At 43.3% G+C, this 20226-nt stretch overlaps 1 protein-coding gene across 5 annotated transcripts in view; it reads right to left on the bottom strand.

Moving 5' to 3' along the window:
- Positions 1 to 12763: 12763 nt before the first annotated feature.
- FGF1 (fibroblast growth factor 1) overlaps positions 12764 to 20226 on the bottom strand; it is a 103251-nt gene continuing 95788 nt past the window's right edge. For 3 of the 5 annotated variants that reach the window (XM_049648520.1, XM_049648521.1, XM_049648522.1), the window contains 2 exons: positions 19337 to 19440; positions 12764 to 14067 (listed from right to left, as the gene is read on the bottom strand). In XM_049648520.1, the coding sequence (XP_049504477.1) occupies positions 13873 to 14067; positions 19337 to 19440 (299 nt within the window). In that variant the 3' untranslated portion in view covers positions 12764 to 13872. The remainder of the gene's footprint in view (positions 14068 to 19336; positions 19441 to 20226) is intronic. The other 2 variants (XM_049648523.1, XM_049648524.1) reach the window with 2 other exon arrangements.

The raw sequence follows: 20226 nt of genomic DNA on the forward strand, positions 1-20226 counted from the left end.
TTTAGAAATACAAAGTTAAGTATCAGGAGAAATATCTAGAAGAAATAAAATTGGTTGTGTCTAGAGAGCAGGAACCAGAAGTGCAATGGGAAAGGCTACTACTGTTACAAACTTTCTAATACTGTATTTTTTAAACTATGTACCTGCATTAGTTTGATTTTAAAACTGTTACTTAGATATAAAAAACTCATTAATTTCAGCATTTCAAGTACTCTTTGTAATTAATTAACTGTGACACGTGGCAAGATGCATCGTGACATCACCATATTGGTAAAGGTGTAAGTATTCCTCACCTTCTTCAGGGACAGGGTATTCCACCTCCTAAATTTGCACTGTCCAATGCACTAGTCTCTAGGCATGCAAAACTATGTTAATTAAAATGAAATAAAATTCAAACTTCAATGTTTTAGTTCTAGTAATCATATTTCCTCGCGTTCAATAGCCACATGTGGCTAGTGGCTATCGTATTGGGCAACACTGTCCCAAATCATTCTCAGATTCATCTCTTCTAACCAGCTCATTGCCGGTCTTTTTGAGGCAGTATACAGTAGTGATGGAAGGTACGGGTGCTGGAGTCAGACTACATGAGCTCAAGCGAGGGCTTCAGCACCTCCTAGCTATGTGACTTTGGGCACATCATATACCTCTCAGTGCTCCAGCTTCCCCGTCTGTAAAATGAGCTCAGTAATAGCACCAGCACCTCCTAAGGGTGGTAAGGATAGCCTGTGATAATGCATTTAAATGAAATGCTTAGCATCGTGCCTGGCCCATGGTAAGCACTCAGAGAAGGTTACTTACTGCAGCTAGTATCATCATCATCAACATCAACATCAACATCAACATCAACATCATCATCATCATCCCCTGCTACATATCTCTTCAGCTATTTCTGAGGTTACATATAGCACCTATGGATTGTCTCCATACAAACCAACACATTCCCCTCAAGAGCCTGCCTCTCTCTCTCTCTCTCTCTTTTTTTCCTTGCCCAAGGACTTCCTTGGGTATTATACAAGTTTGCTCAGTCTGGAGGCACGGCAGCCCAAAAGTGCTGGGATTTACACCTCCAGGCAGAGGAAGCCGTTGACTGGAGAAGGATCCTACTTCCATCACTGGGGCAATTCTGAGGTGTCTTCTCCACAGTTCCTCAGAGGCTGCCAGGGGAACTGAGCCTCATTTGTCCACAGCAGTGACCTGTTCACTGAGGCATTGTTGGCCCTTCTCCCATCCCTGTCTCACCTGTGCTTCTTGGGATCTCCTCCCAGCCTGCACCCAAGTCGTGGTCTCAGGGTCTGTCTGGGAGAACCAACACTAAGAAAATCATCACCGTCACCACTGTCATCAATTCAGGATCTCCTCAGCCCAAGACCACACCTTTACAGTACCTTTCTGACTGGTTTTCCCACCTTTTCCACATGATAGCCAGAGCTATCCCAGTTTAATGGAAATGTGGAGTGATGACCTACCTGCAGAATGTCTCCACTGGTTCCTTCTCGCCCAAACGTAGAGTTTAAGCTTCATCCTGCCTTAAAGCACCTTCCCAAATTCCCCAGAGTCTGCCTTACCAGCTTCACCTCTGGCTAGCTATGCCACTCACCATCCTTTAAACATGCCATTCTCCTTTGCATTTCTCTGTCCTAACGTGTGCTGTCTCCTCTCCTCTGATTGGAGTGATTGTAACAGCAGTCATCGTTAACACTTACCTTGCATTCTGTGCAGTCCGCATCGATTGGTTCATTTAAGGCTCACAGTAACCTGATGAGGGAGGTTTTCATATTCTCCCCATATTAGAGATATGGAAACCACCTCCTGAAGAGTGGAGTTGGGTCACTGCAAGCTTGTGCCCTATACCTGGAAGGAAAGTGACATCACATACACACAGTTAACTGAAAAGAAATCACCTTTACCAACTCAGGAGAGAGAGGTAGTGGTGAGGGAGGGAGGAAGGAGAAAGATTACAGTAAATAGTGTGGGTGAGCTGCTGACATTCTACTCCATGCATATGTGCTCCCTGGGGAGTGAGAGGAGGCAGGCGTCTGCTGTATTCCCTGTTTTCCAAGCCTCTTGTACCGGAAGCACTTGGCTGGCTGAGTGTGATCACAGGGCTTCATTATTCACAGTGTTCATATGACACAGGTGCCCCCCAAATGCATGCCAGTTACTCACTGAGAGATGGTACTTCTATCTCTGGGAGCTTTTCAGGGCTGACTTTGACTCTCCTTTATGAGCACTCTCCAGTTCCTATCAATGAGTGAGGTGACAGTCCATCATCCTGCTTCCCTCCCCTCATCTCCCCATGGTCCTGCTTCCTTTTCTCACTTCCCCACCTGGTACACACCTGCTCAGCTCTTCTGACACAAGTTGAACATCACTTCCTTTGGAAAGCTTTCCCTGACTGCCCCGGGAGAGAATTTTTTCCTCCCACCTGTGCTCCTGTAGCATCCTGCATGGATTTCTTTCAATGCTCTCTTTTGTTGCATTTTGACGATTTGTTTATAAACCATGTTCCCCAGCTAAGTGGTGGAGTGCTCACCCCCATGTCTGTTTCAGTAACATCCTCCATAGCGGAGATTCAGGAACAGTCTTCTGTGTTTGCTTGTCAGGAAGTCAGGTCTCTGTGTCTTCCAGAAAAAGGGATGAGATTGATTCAGAATGGTTATTGTAAAGAATCACTCATATTTCTTACGGAATCTGGAGCCCCCCAAATAATCTATTCTGTCTCTATTCACTTTCTGTCTCTTTGCTTTCTTTGTCTTTCCCCCAAGGTCACTGTTTGACTGTAGGACTTTAAGAAACCACTCTCTACAGGGCAGTGTGGTCTGTTGAGTTTTCCTCATGAGGTCTGTGTAAATATATTTACGTTCTTTATTTTCATCCCCAGATTAAGACCTCTCCACCAGCCAGCCAAACCCCCCCTCCAAACCCAGAAATTGGCACCATCTCTGAAAAGTTTCCAAGTTGCCTTTCTGGTTTTTGTTTTTGTTTTTTGTGGGTTTTTTGGTTTTGTTTTTTTTTTTTTATCTTATGAAGGATGTGGTTTTTGGTTATGTGATTCTTTTTAAGCCGCTTCATTTGTGTTTGGACTGATTAATAGCATAGCTCCCCAAACTTGGACAGAAACGTCAAATTCAGAATCTCTGGAAGCACAGCAGTAAGAAGCTAATTAGTTCATGTTTTCCATATGAATGAGACTCAAATACACAATCACTGCTTCCTTGTTCTATCTCTCACCCTTGACTGTGCTGGCAAACCTTGCTCTTCCTTTTTGATATCAGGGATTTGTTGGGAACGAAAAACATTTTCCTGTACTCCACCTGCTGGATGGAATGAATAAAAGCCTGGGGGAAAGGTCGAAATACTTAGCAAATATAACCTCAGCCCCTCAAGTTTCAAGTCTGGAATACATTTAACAGTCCCAGACCAGAACCATGCCTGGTGATGCTGCTTATTTGTGTCCTTTGGCAGAGGGTCTGGGGAAGTTTTACCATTCAGTTGTGTAGGACAGAGAAAGAGGGGGGAGAATGATTATGTATACATAGCTTCAACTCGGTTCTCTACAGATGATGGAGAATGGAATCCACCTAACTGCCCTGTTCCATCACTGGCCTCTGCTTTGCCAACTAGCCTCAATTTACAACATGCTCCCTATCCCTTGGTCACCACACTTGAGTCTCATTGGCATTGTGTTCCCTCCTGCCACAGGACCTTAGCATATGCTGCTGCCTCTATCTGAAATGTTCTTTACAACACACACTGTATTTCTTTACCTACTCACCTCTTACTCTTCTTTCAAATATCAGCTCACTTCCTCTGGGAAGCCCTTAAGTAAGTTAAATCCCCTTGTTATATACTCTGAAGATACTGGATACTTCTCCTTTGTAAGCATCTGGCGCACTTACAATTTTACATTTCTCTCTGTGATCCTTTGTATAAACTCCTTCCTAATGTATGGTACATATATGGCACAAATGATATGCAGGTGTTCATTTTTTATTTTATTTTAAAGTTATGTGTTTATTTTAATGTGTATTTTTAAAAAATCTGTATACTAATGGCTTATCCTTCTGTGAACATTTGAGCTTACGTTGGGCCTACAGTAGATAAAACTGCAAATCCACCATCCATAAGCCAGAGGAAATAGAGGTATGGTGATTGGGCAATAGGCATATAGGCAACAGTTTTGGAAGCAGTATGCAAATGACTGAAATTTGGAAATATGTTGATATGCTTCTCCTCACTGGAATATAAGCTCCAGAAAAGAGATCTTTTGTGCACCATTGTCCCTACCAGGCTTGGTGCATATTTGGGCCTTGATAAGTATTTGTTGAAAGACTTGACAAGTGACTGAATGGACAATGTAGTAACTGAACACATGCCCCTCCTAAGTGACATCAGGCCGGCCATAGATCAAACAGTACGAAAGAAGGTTGAGACTTCTCTTGAGGATCAGCCATGTGGATTCACAGTGGAGACAGATTGGATCTTTGTAGACTTAAAACATTCAGCTTCAGATGCCCAAGGCTTCTGTCAAGTCACAGGGCTGTAGGCGACCTTTGCAGTTATCCTGCTCAGAGTAGTGCCTCTGGCATCCTGGGCAGGTAACTGTCCCAGGCTGGGCTCCCTGAGAAGCAGACTCTAAGGTGAAGATTAGCCCTGCCGGAAGTCATTAGGGTTTCACCTAATGCGGGAAGGGAAGGAAGCAGGATAGGGCAGAAGGAGAAGTAAGGTGGTCTCAGTAGGAGCCTTGGTGCACTTACTGAGAAGTTCTGAAGCCAGAATGATCCTTGAGCGCTGTCCAGAGCTGAAGCATAAGAGCCAGGCAATTATGCCCCTGCGCAGATCCCCTCTGAGGGGCGTGCCCTCGGGCAAGGCATCTCTCTTCACCTAGGCCATCCCTGAAGGGTGCTGATGGCTTCATCTCTGGAGGGAGACCTGGGCGATGTGTCTCAGAGCCTACCACCAGTGACTGTCCAGTCTCTGAATCCAGGAGTTGCAGAGATCAGCTGCTAATGTGGCTGTGCTTCACCCATGGTTGGAATGGCTGTAGTTGTCAGAAGTTAATGGGGTTTTTTCTTTATACTGAACCCAAACCCCTTCCCTGCCAAGCTCTAAATACCTGCATTCATTTTGACTACGGGAGCGAGAAACCCAAAATAACCCTTGAGCTATCTGAAGCGATCTAGAGCATCTCATTTTAAATCTCTTAACCAATCACACATAGTTTCCTCAGCTCTGTTCTTGTACGTGGTTTTCTGGCCCCTCACTATTCATTTGCGATCTTCTATATAAGTTTTTTTTTTAATTTGTAAAGCTTCATTGTTTTAATGTTTATTTATTTTTGAGAGACAGAGACAGTGTACGAGTAGGGGAGGGGCGGAGAGAGGGAGATACAGAATCCGAAGTAGGTTCCAGGCTCGGAGCTGTCAGCACAGAGCCCCATGCGGGGCTCAAACCCACAGACTGCGAGATCATGACCTGAGCCGAAGTCAGACGCTTAAACAACTGGGCCACCCAGGTGCCCATGTAAAACTTCATTTAAGATGTGCCATGTACAAGTTAAACTTGGGGTCAGTCAAGACTTTTACATCTTCTTCCAATGAATTGCTATAAGGCGAGATCTCTCTAAATGTAAGTTCCTGGAAACAATCACTGGGAACCTAAGTGGAGACTCTAAGATCATTGTTAGCCCTATCTTTATTATAATATGTAGAATTGTATTTATTCTAAAATAATTGCAAACTTTTATTTAATCCTTTTTGTATGCCAGATACTGCATTAACGATACTTGCATGCCTCCATTTCATTTGACCCTCTCAACAAGCTTGTGAGAGCTGATACTCTTTGGGTCCTCATTTTATGCAGAAGGTCATGGAGGGCAGCTAGATCAAGTCACTTGCCCAAAGTTACCAAGTCAATACACAGAGGAGCCAGGATTGCAACTGTTGCTCTGACTCCCAAGCTCCCGTCTTCTGTATATGTATATGTATCTGTGTCTGTATATGTATATTACACTGATTTGGGTTGATTTAAAATCACAAATTACCTTACTATCTCACTGAAAAAGATAGAATAAAATACCAAATATAGGAAAATATAGCAAATATGTAAAGAAAGTACCTTGAAAGTACGTGGTGGTCTTTGGAGAGGCTGAGAGGGCTTAGAAAATAGTGATTTTTTTTTTTTTAAAGGGAAGAAAGCCAAAACCACGGATGCCTTCCTTTAGGGTCTGTCTCCATCCACTACTACGATAAGCTTGTTAAGGGCAAGGACCACATGTATTCATCTATGTCTAGTGGAGTAGCTACATCATGGTTATGCCAGTTGTCAGTCTGTTGTCTCTCTGCTCTGAATCCATTCTTTGCCTTGTTTTTGTGATACTGCAGCTGGGCCCTAGAACCCCTTCTCCTTTACCAGCTGATGTAACTTAAGGTTTGTCAGCAGAGGGCACTGGAGGGACACCTCAAGGGGAAGGGGCTTGTCTCTGGGGTTCTTGTGCTTTTCTTCTTGCTCCCATGGCACTGTGGCCACCGGGCAGCCTCCTGCACAACACTGGCTCTGCAAACTGCTTCCAGAGGGTTCCACTAGCGCCCCAATGGGAAGCTCCCTGAACCGCCACAGTGAGATCCCCCACCATCCTTGGGCCACAGCCACCCCCTTTGCTAGTGAAGTCTGAATCTCATCCCTGAGAGAAGGCCCCCTCTTAAGTTTCTTCCTTCTGTGATTAATTTCCTTAGCCTTGGGATAGAAGCCACTCCCTACATCTGCTATTCCAGTATTACATAGAGATCCCTTAATGCCTTAGTAGTTAATCTCTTTTTATTAGTTAATAATTCTTGCCATTAGAATTTCCCTGTTCACGGGGCGCCTGGGTGGCTCAGTCGGTTACGTGTCCCACTTCGGCTCAGGTCATGATCTCACAGTCCGTGGGTTCGAACCCCGCATTGGTCTCTGTGCTGACAGCTCAGAGCCTGGAACCTGCTTCGGATTCTGTGTCTCCCTCTCTCTCTGACCCTCCCCCGTTCCTGCTCTGTCTCTCTCTGTCTCAAAAATAAATAAACATTAAAAAAAAAAGAATTTCCCTGTTCACATTGTTGGTGGGTTTCAGTTTCCTGATTGGACCCTCGCTATCTCAGTGCCAGGTACTCAGTAAATGACCAATGAATGAATGCGTTAGTGAGGGAATTGAGGAAAAATGCTTCACTTTCACCTTATTGCTCCTGTTTATTCTTGAGAACTCAACTGTATGGAGTAGCCCTCTGCCCTATCAAACTCTTTCCAAATGTGCAGGTTGCTTGAGAGTTACACATTTTCAAGAAATCTATAAAACCCATATCTCTTCTTCACTTGGGTTAAATATTCTAGGACAGGTTCCATAGGGAGCAAGGATAAGGAAACAAGTTTCTTTCTCATCTGTCCCCTGTGCACAACTGCTCTGCATTTACGATTTTATCCTGTATTATCAGAAGTAATCTGGCTAGTCCTAAAACCTGCACCATTTCCCAGGTCAGACTCTCGGCTCCTAATGCAAGTGTTTTGTTTTGAGAAACCCATAGGTCATACTGTTCGTTTCTACAGGACACTACTGAACTCTCAGCATAGTTGACATCTCAAACTATGAACAGTCTTGTCTTTACAGTCTGGACAAGGCAAGTTAGTATACAATGACATTCCTAAAACTTATTTTGGAGAAAAAAAGTTTTGGTTCAAGGCCTATCAGTAAAATAATCTAACATCTTGCCCTTCTGTATCCCTGGGTGAGACTAAAATAAATTTCTCTTCAGGCAGGAAAATAAGGATGAAAACCCCAATGATACACGTCTCTGTGACAACTTGCACAAACTGCCTGTCTATACCTACATCCCCAAACACTGCAACTAAGCGAACCAAGTCCTGAAATTGAACACACTTCCAAACAAGGAATGCCCAAGCCTTCATTAAGGCTGATAGAAAAGCCCATGAAGGACATGGTGAGGTTTTGCTTAGTTATATAATAAAATAGACACTAATGTTTAGCTGCTAAATGTGTAAATTTAGCCTGTGTGACAGTGGGTAGCTAAGAGGGAAGGAAGCAATTTAGGAAATACCTCCTTCCCACATCACAGACATTCTCAGCCCTGTCAGAAGACCCCCAAACTAGGTCCTAAAATACTTGCTTTTATAAAGCAAACCCACTCTCCAGCTTCAGGCTGTGAGTGACCTGGTTTCTTTTTTAATTTTATAACTAGGGTGGAAAGCTAACAGTGCAGTATGTCATGGTCAATATATCAACTGCAAAGTAGGTACAATGATACAGAAAGATCCCAGTAATGCTTTAGTACATTTCCCTTGTAACTTCAGAGACTGTTAGATGAATCACTGGGGTCCAGAGTATCCTATGTCAGATCCCGAGATCTCAAGCTCTTACGTTCTCTAACTGGGCTTTAGAATAAATTTTATGTACAATAACAAGGGAGTTTCTTTCTGGGCATAGAGGACAGGTTTAAGGAGTGGAGGAGGAAGGAGGGGGTGTGCCACTTTTCACAAGTCATTATTTCAGTTTTAACGGTTGTCAAACAAATGCCTAGCGATTTTGAAATGGAGAAGACACAAGTCCCACCTGCTAGGTTGGGCTTAAGTATTCTTATACTGGACTACTGCTCCTACAAATAATTTTTTTTTTTTTAATTTGTGAAAGTGCAGTGGTTTGATGTGTCACTATTACCATACTCCTCAATGTGACAGTGACACAAGAGCACTTAGGGTTAGGGTTCCCCTCCCCTCCCCTTCCCACCCCGTGGCAGATAGGCTGTCTGTCACTCAGATAAATATGGAAGGCAACGACTTTATTATATGTTTGTCTTTTGTTGTCAAGTTCACCCATAAGAGGCCAATGCTCGGCCAGCCTAACCCTCTCAAACACTTGGGGCACAGAGTTATGTTTTCAGTTGGTTCAGCAAAGATGAAAAATTTTGAATCCCTGTAGAAGATGCATTCCAGTAGCAATGGTGTTTATCTTATCACCGAGTTATGGGTGGCAAACTCTTCTGGTAGGTCAGAGAGCAGTTGCCAGAAAGTGATGGAGGCTGGCGGGGATGCTCAGAGATCCTGGGCACCTAGCCTTCTCCTGGCTCAGTCTACTTTTCATGTCTTGTTTGGAAATGGTTATAGAGGTGCCTGGGCGGCTCAGTCAGTTAAGCGCCCGACTTCAGCTCAGATCATGATCTCACTGTCCGTGAGTTTGAGCCCCGCATCGGGCTCTGTGCTGACAGCTCGGAGCCTGGAGCTTGCTTTGGATTCTGGGTCTCTTCCCTCCCCAAATTGTGCTCTGTCTCTCAAAAATGGGTAAATGTTAAAACAAATTTAAGAAATGGTTATAAGATAGGAATTTGGAGGTAGGGGAGCAAGAGGGAGTAATGAAGTGAAGACTGCAGAAGTTGGGGGGAGATGACCTCCAGCCCCACAATGATGAGAATTCCAAAGGAGGGGAGGGGTCCAAAGTCCTCAGGGCTGTGCAAGCAGAAACCCGATGACAGCATTGGGGACAATAGAGGCAGCAGTGTGTGCCTGTGAGACCTGCATCCTTACACTCATTCTGCAAGATTAGTGGCAAACCAACTAAGAGAATTCACCAGGCCCTCGGAACAGATGGTTCCTGGGTAACAGGATGTCCCCCTTGTCTTTGAACAAACAGCATCTTTGAAAACACTGAAGTCATAATGCAGGATCCTAATTGGGTCTTGTCATCTTAAGGAAGACCAGTTGCTTTAAGCCACTTTTTTCAGAAAACTGTGGTTGTGACCTATTGAGTTGTGACCCAATTTAATGGATCTTTGACCAGCATGTTTTAGTGGAATGTAAGAGAAAAAAATGCATTATATATATATATATATATATATATATATATATATATATATATGGCTTCCTGACCTTCTTTGTTTCAGTTGTGTATATGTGTGAGGGTAGGCATGTGGTGGGTTGTGATGGAAAATGTAGTTCTTACAGTGGATCAAACTCCAAAAGCAGGAAAATAAGAGGTTTAGGTGACTTTGAAAGGAAAAGGAGGGATTGATTTTGGCATGTAATTCGTAGAAGGGACAAACACTGCACAACGCTTTTTAATTCGTGCACGTGCTTGTGTGCGTGTACGTGTGTGAGAGCCGGTGTAAATGTGTGTGTATATGTGTCAGTGTTTGTGGGCATGATCTGATTCTGCCACAAGGTCTAGGCAACAGTATACTTTCTCCTAAGAATAAGAAGTCAGAAGGTTGACAAGTTTACTTAAGGAGATGTTGTGTAGTATGATAACAGTTTCAGAAGATCTGGTGGGCAAACCCATCACCCTTCATCAAGATGCTTGAGATGCAAGAGATAACCCGTTTGTCCTTGACTTAAAGTTGTAAAGTCCTTCGTTTTTTCCCCAGGTCACAGTATCTTTGCTTTAGCACAAGCTGGTCAGCTGTACAATAGTAGCATATTTTCATATTTTCTCATAATTTATACTGTAAAGGAGAAGTGTCAGTTAATTATGGTGCTTGGTTCTTCAATTCCCTGAATATACCTCCCTGATGTATCCCTAGAAAAACACTAATATTGCCTTAGGTTTCCAAACAAAATGAAAAATGTTTCTACCTTAGCTTTTCCTGTCAGCCTGTAAGGTCTCCCTTCCAGTGACAAGCTATGCGTCGAACACAAAGCAGCCACACCTGATGGATGCCTGGGACAGACCTTCCACGGGAAGATGAGACATCGTGATGTTCCCAAACTCAGAGAGACATTATCGCCTTTTAGTGGAACGTTTATTAATACTTGTAAGGTGCCAAAATTAAAGAGACAGTGATGTAAAATGACAGATGTCTTCTTCATCAGAGGTCTGCTTCGCAGCCCATGGGCTCGGTTCGTTTAGGCAGTATATTTTAACAAGGCTGGGGAGCTGGGCTCCATTGCCTTTGACACAAAGCGAGGACCTCCATCTTTAGTAACGTATGATGCTGTAGGCAGTTTTTGGTAAGCACACACTGTTGGCCGGGGGAGGCTCTAACTATCCCTTCCAAGGAAACAGATCACTGCCACCTCCACCGCCATCTTGCAAACAATCAAAAGCGTAAATGCTCCTGATGCTTTGTAGAGAATATCAGCCAGTTCTTAACAGTTGGCCTGAAAATGAATCCACATGAGAGACGTGTGACAAGCAGATGGCTACCTCACTTACTCAAGGAAAAGAGAGAGAGGGCAACAGGAGCACTCCGTGTGTAAGGAACTAGAATGGAGCTAGGGAACTGCCACCTATTTCCTTCTTACAAGATCTGACAGGCTCTTTTCCCAACTTGAAACCGGTCCTCCTAAAGCTGTCATGGTTCTACAGTTGGAAATATTAGGTTTACCTGGCCAGGTCCTCGGATACTTTGATGGGGGTTATCTTATACTGGGTATTGCGAATTCTTCCAGAACCTGGGTTTCTGGGACTTGCTGTTTATTCAGCAGCAACCTACAAAGTCTCTGTTTTTAACTTGACTGAAATAAATGAATCCACAGCATCTTTCATCATAAATATAATGCCCTGGGAGAGAATACAGCAGAAAACCAGACAGACATTGTTTCCAGGTGCCCCGGTACCCAGTACAGTGCCTGACACACAGTAGGCACTGAAAAAAATATTCAGTGAATGAATATATGAATGATGACCGGGCGGAGGCTGGCAAGGCCATGATAGTGTTTCTTCTAACTGCTTTGGGTCTTTGAAACCACAAACTTCCGTCTCATCTGTTAGCAACATTTAATTTTTCTTGGCCAGTGTTATATTTGAATTTGATTCATACCCTAAAAATTATGGACCATTATATATCTTAGATTTCCTCTCTACATACCCTTTTCTGGCCAAATCTTCATAGTAAAGAAATGTTAAACCACACTGCACTATCTCCAGCTTGCCTGGAAGGATTTACTAAAATAAAATAGAATGGTCTTATCCAAGTTACAAAAACAAAGTTCTGAAGTCGTTTTTCTGTACAAATGCAGAATGATATTATTAATCGCAGAATTAACTTAGTTTGGTTCCTCAATTGCACTATATTGCTTTGAACCTTCACAAACAATCTTTTGTTTTTCATCATAAATATGACAATGCAATTATAAGGAGTTATTTTTTCCGTTAATATTGTCAATTCCTTAGAACATGAGCTAATATTCTCATCAGTTTGTATCCACAGTTACCCTCTTGTTGCTTAAGCGTCCCTGTTTTCAAAGGAAAACTTGTAATACCACAATTGAAAACAAAGTACAATCTCTTTTTATAGGTAAATGTAGTACAAGTAGTAGATAATTGAGGAGCTTATACATCATGTCCTATGATTATCATTCTCAGTGGCTGAATGCTAATCAGTTAACTGCCTTTGAGCTATATATTTATAAATGTGATTAAAACATACAGTCTCACAGTAAATTTAAATGGCCTATTAAAGACCTTTACATGGCAACAGTATCATATGTCAGAGATGAATGTTGTTTCTAATTTGCTAGCCACTTGGGTCAAGTTTACTTTAAGCAGGAAGCATATTTATACAAGTAATCGTAACACAAATGGTCTCTTGAGAAAAGCTGTTTGTGAGGGTTTAACATTTTTGAAGTATGCTTTTGTATATATTCTAAATGGGTATTTTATAGGCACTGGGCCAAAGCGCCTTAAATCCATGTTCCTTAGCACGGGGCTAACTGCTCCTGATGCTGCCTGAGTGTTCAGGAAGACTCGCGGGGTATGAGTTTTTTATGGGCAAGGCAAGAGAGGCTCGGGGGCCTTGGGCCCCTTCCTTTGGACAGCACGCTTCAGGACTCTGCTACTTTAAGTATGGTGGCGGGGGGGGAGTGCAAGAGGAAGCAGCAGCATCTGCAGCACCTGGGGGCTTGTTAGAAATGCACAGACTGCACCCCAGAACCACTGAATCAGAACTTACACTCAAACACGATCTGCATGTGATTTGTAAGCATTGCCTGGGACCCCAAAGCCTCTGCTTTCTGGGGACCAGGCACAGTCATGGTGTCCCTCCATCTTTCCTTCTCACTTCTGGAATCAACCTCTTTAGAGGAAATCATCCTCTCAGCCCACGTTGCCTTTCTTTCTCAGCACTCCCACACCCCAGACCCAAATGAATTTACCAATGTCTGATGTTTTTGCTTTGATCAAGAACCCACTTCTCATGCTGTCCATCTGACATCATCCAGAGGCTTGCTGCTGCCGAATTATCTTGGGAAAGTCACGGCATTGTAATGACTGCCAATGCTATGCATTTATTCTGCTTTCCTGTGGGCTGAAGCTCCCATCCTTCATTTATTCTACACTGAGAGCCCACCAGAACCCAGTCTCCCCTTGCCATTTTAATCCCTTCTGTTCTCGAGGGGAGATTTTCTTCATTCTAGTTTCTACTCATGGAACACTGCCTTCCCCTAACCTAGCCATAAGCTTCCCTGCTAATATTTGTGGGGTGTTGAAAGGACGAAAGGGCATCATGCCAAGTGTTTCGGGGAATCACAGACAGGATTTTCTCAGTAGAGGGAATCGTATGCGGTTACTAATGACTCTGGCAGCTCCCTGAACACACTTCATTTGGCCCCGCCTTTGCATTGAGAGGCTCAGCCTGCAGCAGGTGCCCAGAGGCAACTGGGCATCCACACACCCAGACTGGCCAGCCGGTTGGCCCCTAGGAGCTATTTGATCCCTCTGTTCAAACTGTGCTGGGGTAAAAGGCTCTGCAAAAAAGTGAACTGGGCATTTGGAAGCGCACTGCTTACAATTTCAGGCTCTGTGGGCCAGGGGTTAGTGCAGCCAATAGTCAAGGGAACAACCTGGGTCAGCTGGGTGAGGACCTCCTCTGGAGTGGTCGGCACCCAGGAGAGATTTCTTTAATCAGAGGAGACTGGCAGGGGGAGAAACAAAATTGCCTTCTGGCCATAGTGAGTCCGGGGACCGCGTTTGCAGCTTCCATTCTTCTTGAGACCCACAAACCAATTCTTTTCTGCGTGCTTCTTGGATGTGTAGGTGTTGTAATGGTTTTCTTCCAGCCTTTCCAGGAACAAGCATTCCTCATTTGGTGTCTGCTAAAAAGATACAACAGCAAGAGAGTAGAATTACTAGTGATTAGTTTTCAGTGAAGTTTCTCTGTTTACTAGCCGTGTGGCCTTGGGTGAGTTCACTGAGGCTCTTTATGCTTCGGTTTCTTCTTCAGGAAAATTGAGATAATAGTGGAACCTATATCTGAGGGTGGTAATGAGGACATAGAGTAGGACCCAGCACATAATGAGCCCTGGGTCCTGCTTCGGATTCTATATCTCCTTCCCTCTCTCTGCCCCTCTCCAACTTGTGCTCTGTCTCTCTCTCTTTCAAAGATAAATAATCATTAAAAAAAGTTTTTTAATAAAATAAAATAAAATACATTTACTATCGGGGTGCCTGGGTGGCTCAGTCAGTTAAGTGTCTGACTTTGGCTCAGATCATGATCTCACAGTTCCTGGGTTCAAACCCCACATCGGGCTCTGCACCAACTGTGTGGAGTCTGCTTGGGATTCTCCCTCCCTCTCTCTCTCTCTCTGTCTCTCTCTCTCTCTCTGCCCCTCCTTGACTTGTGCTTTTTCTCTCTGTCAAAATAAATGAACTTAAAAAAAAATAAAAAGAGCTTAGTGTTAAAAAAAATACATTTGCTGTTTTTGTAAGATCCCCTCCCATTTGCTGTCCTCAGGACCCTAAAGTTTCCCCCTGGGGAGATCCTGAATGACCATGAGCACGTTAAGGGCAGGGCTGGGCCTTTTGTCTCTGTAAAGTCCTGGCACATGGACATGACCATGAAAATCAGCCCAAATAGGTAAAATCAGACTGTGATATGGTGGGGAGTTTTAAGTTTAGACTTGAAGGATAAATGAAAACCTGCTAATATTATTTTATATCCTGGTGATTTTCACTAACAGTATCAGGATTTTTACCTTAGTGCTGTCATGAATATAAATCCTTGCACAAAATGTGTCTTAAGCATAAAACATATCCTGGAAGTTAAAGTTTTTTTAAAAATGAAAATACCTTTATTTTTTCCTATGTATAAACAGATCTACTTATACGAAGAATTGTGCTTTTTAAAAATCACAACTTTACTTTAAAAAAAAGAAAGAAAAAATTTAAAAACTGCCCAAAGCCACCCACCCAGATATAAGGAACTGGTAACAGTCGATTAACATACTTCCTCATGTCTTTATGTACATATACACAAACAGACATGGATAAGGACATATGGGTATAGACTGATGATGTTACCAAAATGGCGGTATAGCTGCTTTTTTTTAATGTTTATTTATTTTGAGAGAGAGAGAGAGACAGGGAGAGAGAGAGGACAAGCAGAGGAGGGGCAGAGAGGGATGGAGACACAGAATCTGAAGTAGGCTCCAGGCTCTGAGCTGTCAGCACAGAGCCTGACGTGGGACTTGAACTCATGAACCGTGAGATCATGACCTGAGCCCAAGTCAGACACTCAACAAACTGAGCCACCCAGGCACCCCATATCTGCTTTTTTTTAAAGTTTATTTATTTATTTTGAGAGAGAGAGAGAACACAAGCAGGGGAGGGGCAGAGAGAGAGAGAGGGAGAGAGAGAGAATCCCCAGCAGACTCTGCACCATCAGTGTGGAGACCAATGCAGGTCTCCATCTCACAAATGGTGAGATCCTGACCTGAGCTGAAACCAAGAGTCAGACACTTAACCAACTGAGCCACCCAGACACCCCTGCTCTAATTTCTTTTTTAAAAAATGGAAAATAAAGCTATGAAAACATTTAATCTCACAAGAAAATACAAGTTAAAAATGATTTAACATGTTGGCTATAATAACTGCAAAGAACAAAAAGATTTACAATGCTTAATATTGGTGAGAGCATAGGAAATAGGCACTTTCATGCACTGTTGTGAGATAAATTGGTGGAAATTTTCTGAGGGTAGTTAGGCAATATGTATTACCTTTGACCCAGAAATTTCATTGGTAGGAATTGATCCTTAGGAGATACTTGGGCAAGGGTAAAACAGTATTTTCAACGATGGTCTTTGCAGGATTGCACGTAATGGTAACATTCGAAGCAACCTAAATCTTCATGGAAAGGTGATTGGTTCAAGTAGATAGCGGTACATCCCTACAGTGGAATTGAGGGCAGCTTCCAATTTATCAAGCTGGAAAGAATGCTATAACATATTAAATAGTACAGTTGCTTTAAAAATATCTACCAATGATTACTGTTTCACTGGGAGTTCATTGGTTGGAGAGTGGGAAGAGCCCCAGGAATTTGAACTTCCTATTTGTCAAGATTTTAGAATACATTTATTATATTTGGGTGTAAAATACTTATGCTGTATACTGACTTTGCTCCCGTTCTAAGGCATGTGATCCCTGTATTATCTCTTCCCCCACAGTGGTTGTTGATGCCCTTTCGGGTGGTGTCCAGGCTTCTTCTTCATTATTCTTAATTTGTGGGCATGTTTGTGTACTTGACTGTGAGCCCTACTTAGGGAAGAGGTGGAGTCTTGTCAGGCTTGTGTCTCCCCACCCCCAGACACAGAGCCTTGCAAATTACGGGGGCTTGCCAGCTAGGTGGTGAGCTTAACTTGATTCTTGAGATCGTAGAAAGCAGTCTGTAAAGTTCCCTTTGATTAGTAAGGAATACGTAACAGGAAGCTTCCTGCTTCTTATTCATTTGCAGTCTAGGGCATTGACAACTGGGTGAGACACTTTGGGTCATTTTAGAATAAGACGGGACATAGTTGTAATATTTAACTGGGTGACTCTGCTGCCTCTAGAGGAATGTATCCAGACGTTAGTGTTTGCTGCACAGTGTCAGGTGTGGGAGGAGGTAGGAAGTTTTGGACCTGTGTGGGTTGCCTGCTCCCCTGTAAGGAGGGTACCCCATGACACCCCTCAGTGGGCATCAGGCCTGTGTTCTGTGACGAAGCTGAGGGTGGCCACGTCCCTCACCTGATGTCTCCATTGAACTAGAGTGGTCGACACACTCAGAATGGCTGAGTCACAGGCTGAGTCAGCAGGCCAGCTCGGAGATGCTCCAGCCCAACCCCACCAGGATTTGTCAGGGGTTGTTAAGTGCTTGGTGCATTGCCAGCAGCCTGGAGATGCACAGTTGATTCATGACTATTTTAAAAATTATTTTCTTTTTTTATATTTTAGCATGCTGTTTTCCCCTCAACTATTTGGGTGACATATATCCACTGTAGGAAATTTGGGAAATACAGGAAGGCATTCACATATTATAAAATTGGCTACTTATTACCCTTAGAGATAAATGCATTAATGTTTTGATATATATGTATCCTTTCATTATGAAATCTAAAATATGTCATTATTTTATATAACCTTTCATGATTAATAGAAAATATTTCATTAGTTTTAAAAATAATATGTCCTTTCCACAGACATAAACATTTGTATCAAGATGGATTAATACCTAAAACTGCCTGAGAGCATGAGGTAGAGCTCTGAGATATTTTAGAAATTGTAATTTATTAATGGAGAAGTATATCAATTATTAGGCATAATATATTAAGATTACCCTCAATATTTCAGGTGAAGCACAGTGATGGCCAGGACTATGATGGGAGCCTAGAGGAAATTGGGTTTGGGTGTTCTTCCTCAATATTTTTATACAAATAAAAGAAGGTTATAATAAGCATCAAAATGTATTTAAAAGAGGAAAAGCCATAAACTGTAAATATAACCTAGGAAATAATGAGGATAAGGGATTTATAAACTTATTATTTGTCTTCTAGCTCTCACTGATGAAGCACCTCCCCCATTTGCCAGCAACATTGGTGGGTGGGTTCTGTGCATTGTCTCTCTGACCCCTCTTAACCCCTGTGTGTGGTAGTGACCATCCATTACTATCCTTATTTTAGACAAGTCTCAGAGTGGGTAAGTAACTTGCTGAAGTTGCAGAGAATTGAGATTCAGTTGTGAGTCCAAGATTCAGTGATTGGTTGGTTGGTTGACTGATTTTATTACCAACTGGAAGAACCACCTTTAAGAAAAATCTACTTCAAGGGCCACCTGGGTGGCTCAGTCTGTTGAGCATCTGACTCTTGATTTTGGCTTGGGTCATGATCCCACAGTCCTGGGATTGAGTCCTACATTGGGCTCTGCACTGAGTATGGAGCCTGCTTGAGAGATTCTCTCTCTCTCTCTCTCTCTCTCTCTCTCTCTCTCTCTCTTTCTCCCCTCCCCCCATCTGCCCCTCTCCCCCACTTGTGCTCTCTCTCTTTCTCAAATGAATGAATGAATAAAAAGAAAAATGTGCTTCCATGTAGCAGTCAAAGTCTAGCTCCAAACTCTTTAAAGTTGTCCCATTTGATACAGATTTCAGCAAACAGGCTACAGGAGGTGGCCCACTGCTCCTGACTTGTATCAGACAGCGTGAAATACCACACTATATTTGCATCCCAAACCCTGGCTGAAGTTACAGCTTTGGGAGACAGTTTTCTGTGCCTGCTGCCAGTTGGCAATTTGATTTAAGTTAAAGGGAGCCTCAGACCAACCCCCTCCTACTACTGCCTTTTTGTAGACATCTACAAAAGGGAAAAAAAGGAGTCTGGCCAAGTCTCAATGATCAGTTGTTAGGATAAAGAGAGAGGATCATTGAAATTGAGAAATAATTTCAAAACTTGGGTCCTTTGGCTTTAGTTCTCTTTCCATTGAGATCTTTTACCAAAGGCACCACGAGGGGCAAAATCAGATTGTCTGTTTCTATTCTTTTCTCACAAAGATCAGTATGTACTGAGTCAAACCTGTATAAAACATCAACCAGGAGAGAGAGGGAGCAGAAGATGTTGAGGATTTTTAGCTACTGAATAAACTCTCAGACCGTGCTTCTCAAGAACAGGGACGTGGCTCATTTGTCTTCACAGCCCTTCATACTTAGACACAGGAGGCACTCAATACGTGTTTGTTGGATGACGTATCCCATGCTAGAGTCCGGGCTTGATAATTTTTGTGAAAAGCATAGAGAGTGTGGTGGTGCTCCAGAAACATGTTTGGAGTGAATGAATGAAATGGGAATAGGTATTCTGAAATGACTGGTGCGTTACTAAAATTTCAGTCAATGTCTCCTCTGTGTCTCCGTGATAATTCATTCGAGTATTTTGAGAGAATATCACAAGAAGCTCTTTCATGTCTGAGCCTAAAATAAAGCAGGGTAGAGGGTGGGAATCTTGCTGGAAAAAATAACAAACAGAGACTAATTGCTGCTTTACACTTTGCATCACTCAACGTAACAAGATTTCTGGAAACCTCCAACCCTGGCCGTGTCTGGAAGCATGTCAGCCTCATACTTACTGAGCCGTACAAAAGCCCGTCGGTGTCCATGGCCAAGTACTGGCCAGTCTCGGTACTCTTTATATACACCTCCCCCACGCTTTCCGCACTGAGCTGCAGCTGAACTGAAATAAAAATAACACGAGCAAAAGTAAATAAACACTAAAGCTTTGGCGATAGGACCTGGCGGCCAGGACAGTTAGCCATGGAAAATTCTGCTCATTCATTTTGCAGTGCCCTCAAGGATGAGCCTCAAATTAATCAAAACATTGAAATACAGTTCCTTTTTCTTTGCCCTCCAAAGAAAGCTGTCCTTTGGGAATTATGTTCTTGAGAGAAGGAGAGATGACGGCAGGCGTGCCCACCATCCCCCTGTTTGTTACACAATGACCCCTCATGCACTTCCTCTGTCTCTGTCCCCTGGCAGGAAATAACCATAGGAGGAACGACATTCGCTTTCCTAGGTGCTGTAGAGTGGGCAGTTGGCCAGCCTGAGTATGTACTCCTTCAATTATCAGCCTGCTTTGGGGGTGCCTTTTTATAGCCCCAGCCTGTTAGGCATGGGAGCTTCTCATGGACAGATTGTTATGAAAAAAATCTGATCCCGCTAGCTTGCCATACAGAGGGTTTTCCCAGGAAGTTGGATTGGTTGGTGCATCTGAAACTCAGGGAACTCTCCCACAGTGAAGTTCAGTCAACTCCCAGCCTCTGTGGCGGCCCAGCTGGGATAGAGGCAGAGGGGAACGCCAGCTTCTCATTGGGAAGACAAAGCAGTTGCCTGGGAATGCAGGGATGGGAACAGTGGTTCTCACCCTGGGGTGATTTCGTTCGTCAAGCGACAGTTGACCATGTCCAGAGACATTTTTGGTTGTGCTGGCTGCAGTGAGGGTGATGGTACTGGCGTCTGGTTG

Source organism: Panthera uncia, assembly GCF_023721935.1.
Source record: "Panthera uncia isolate 11264 chromosome A1 unlocalized genomic scaffold, Puncia_PCG_1.0 HiC_scaffold_17, whole genome shotgun sequence".
NCBI classification, from domain to species: Eukaryota; Metazoa; Chordata; class Mammalia; order Carnivora; family Felidae; genus Panthera; species Panthera uncia.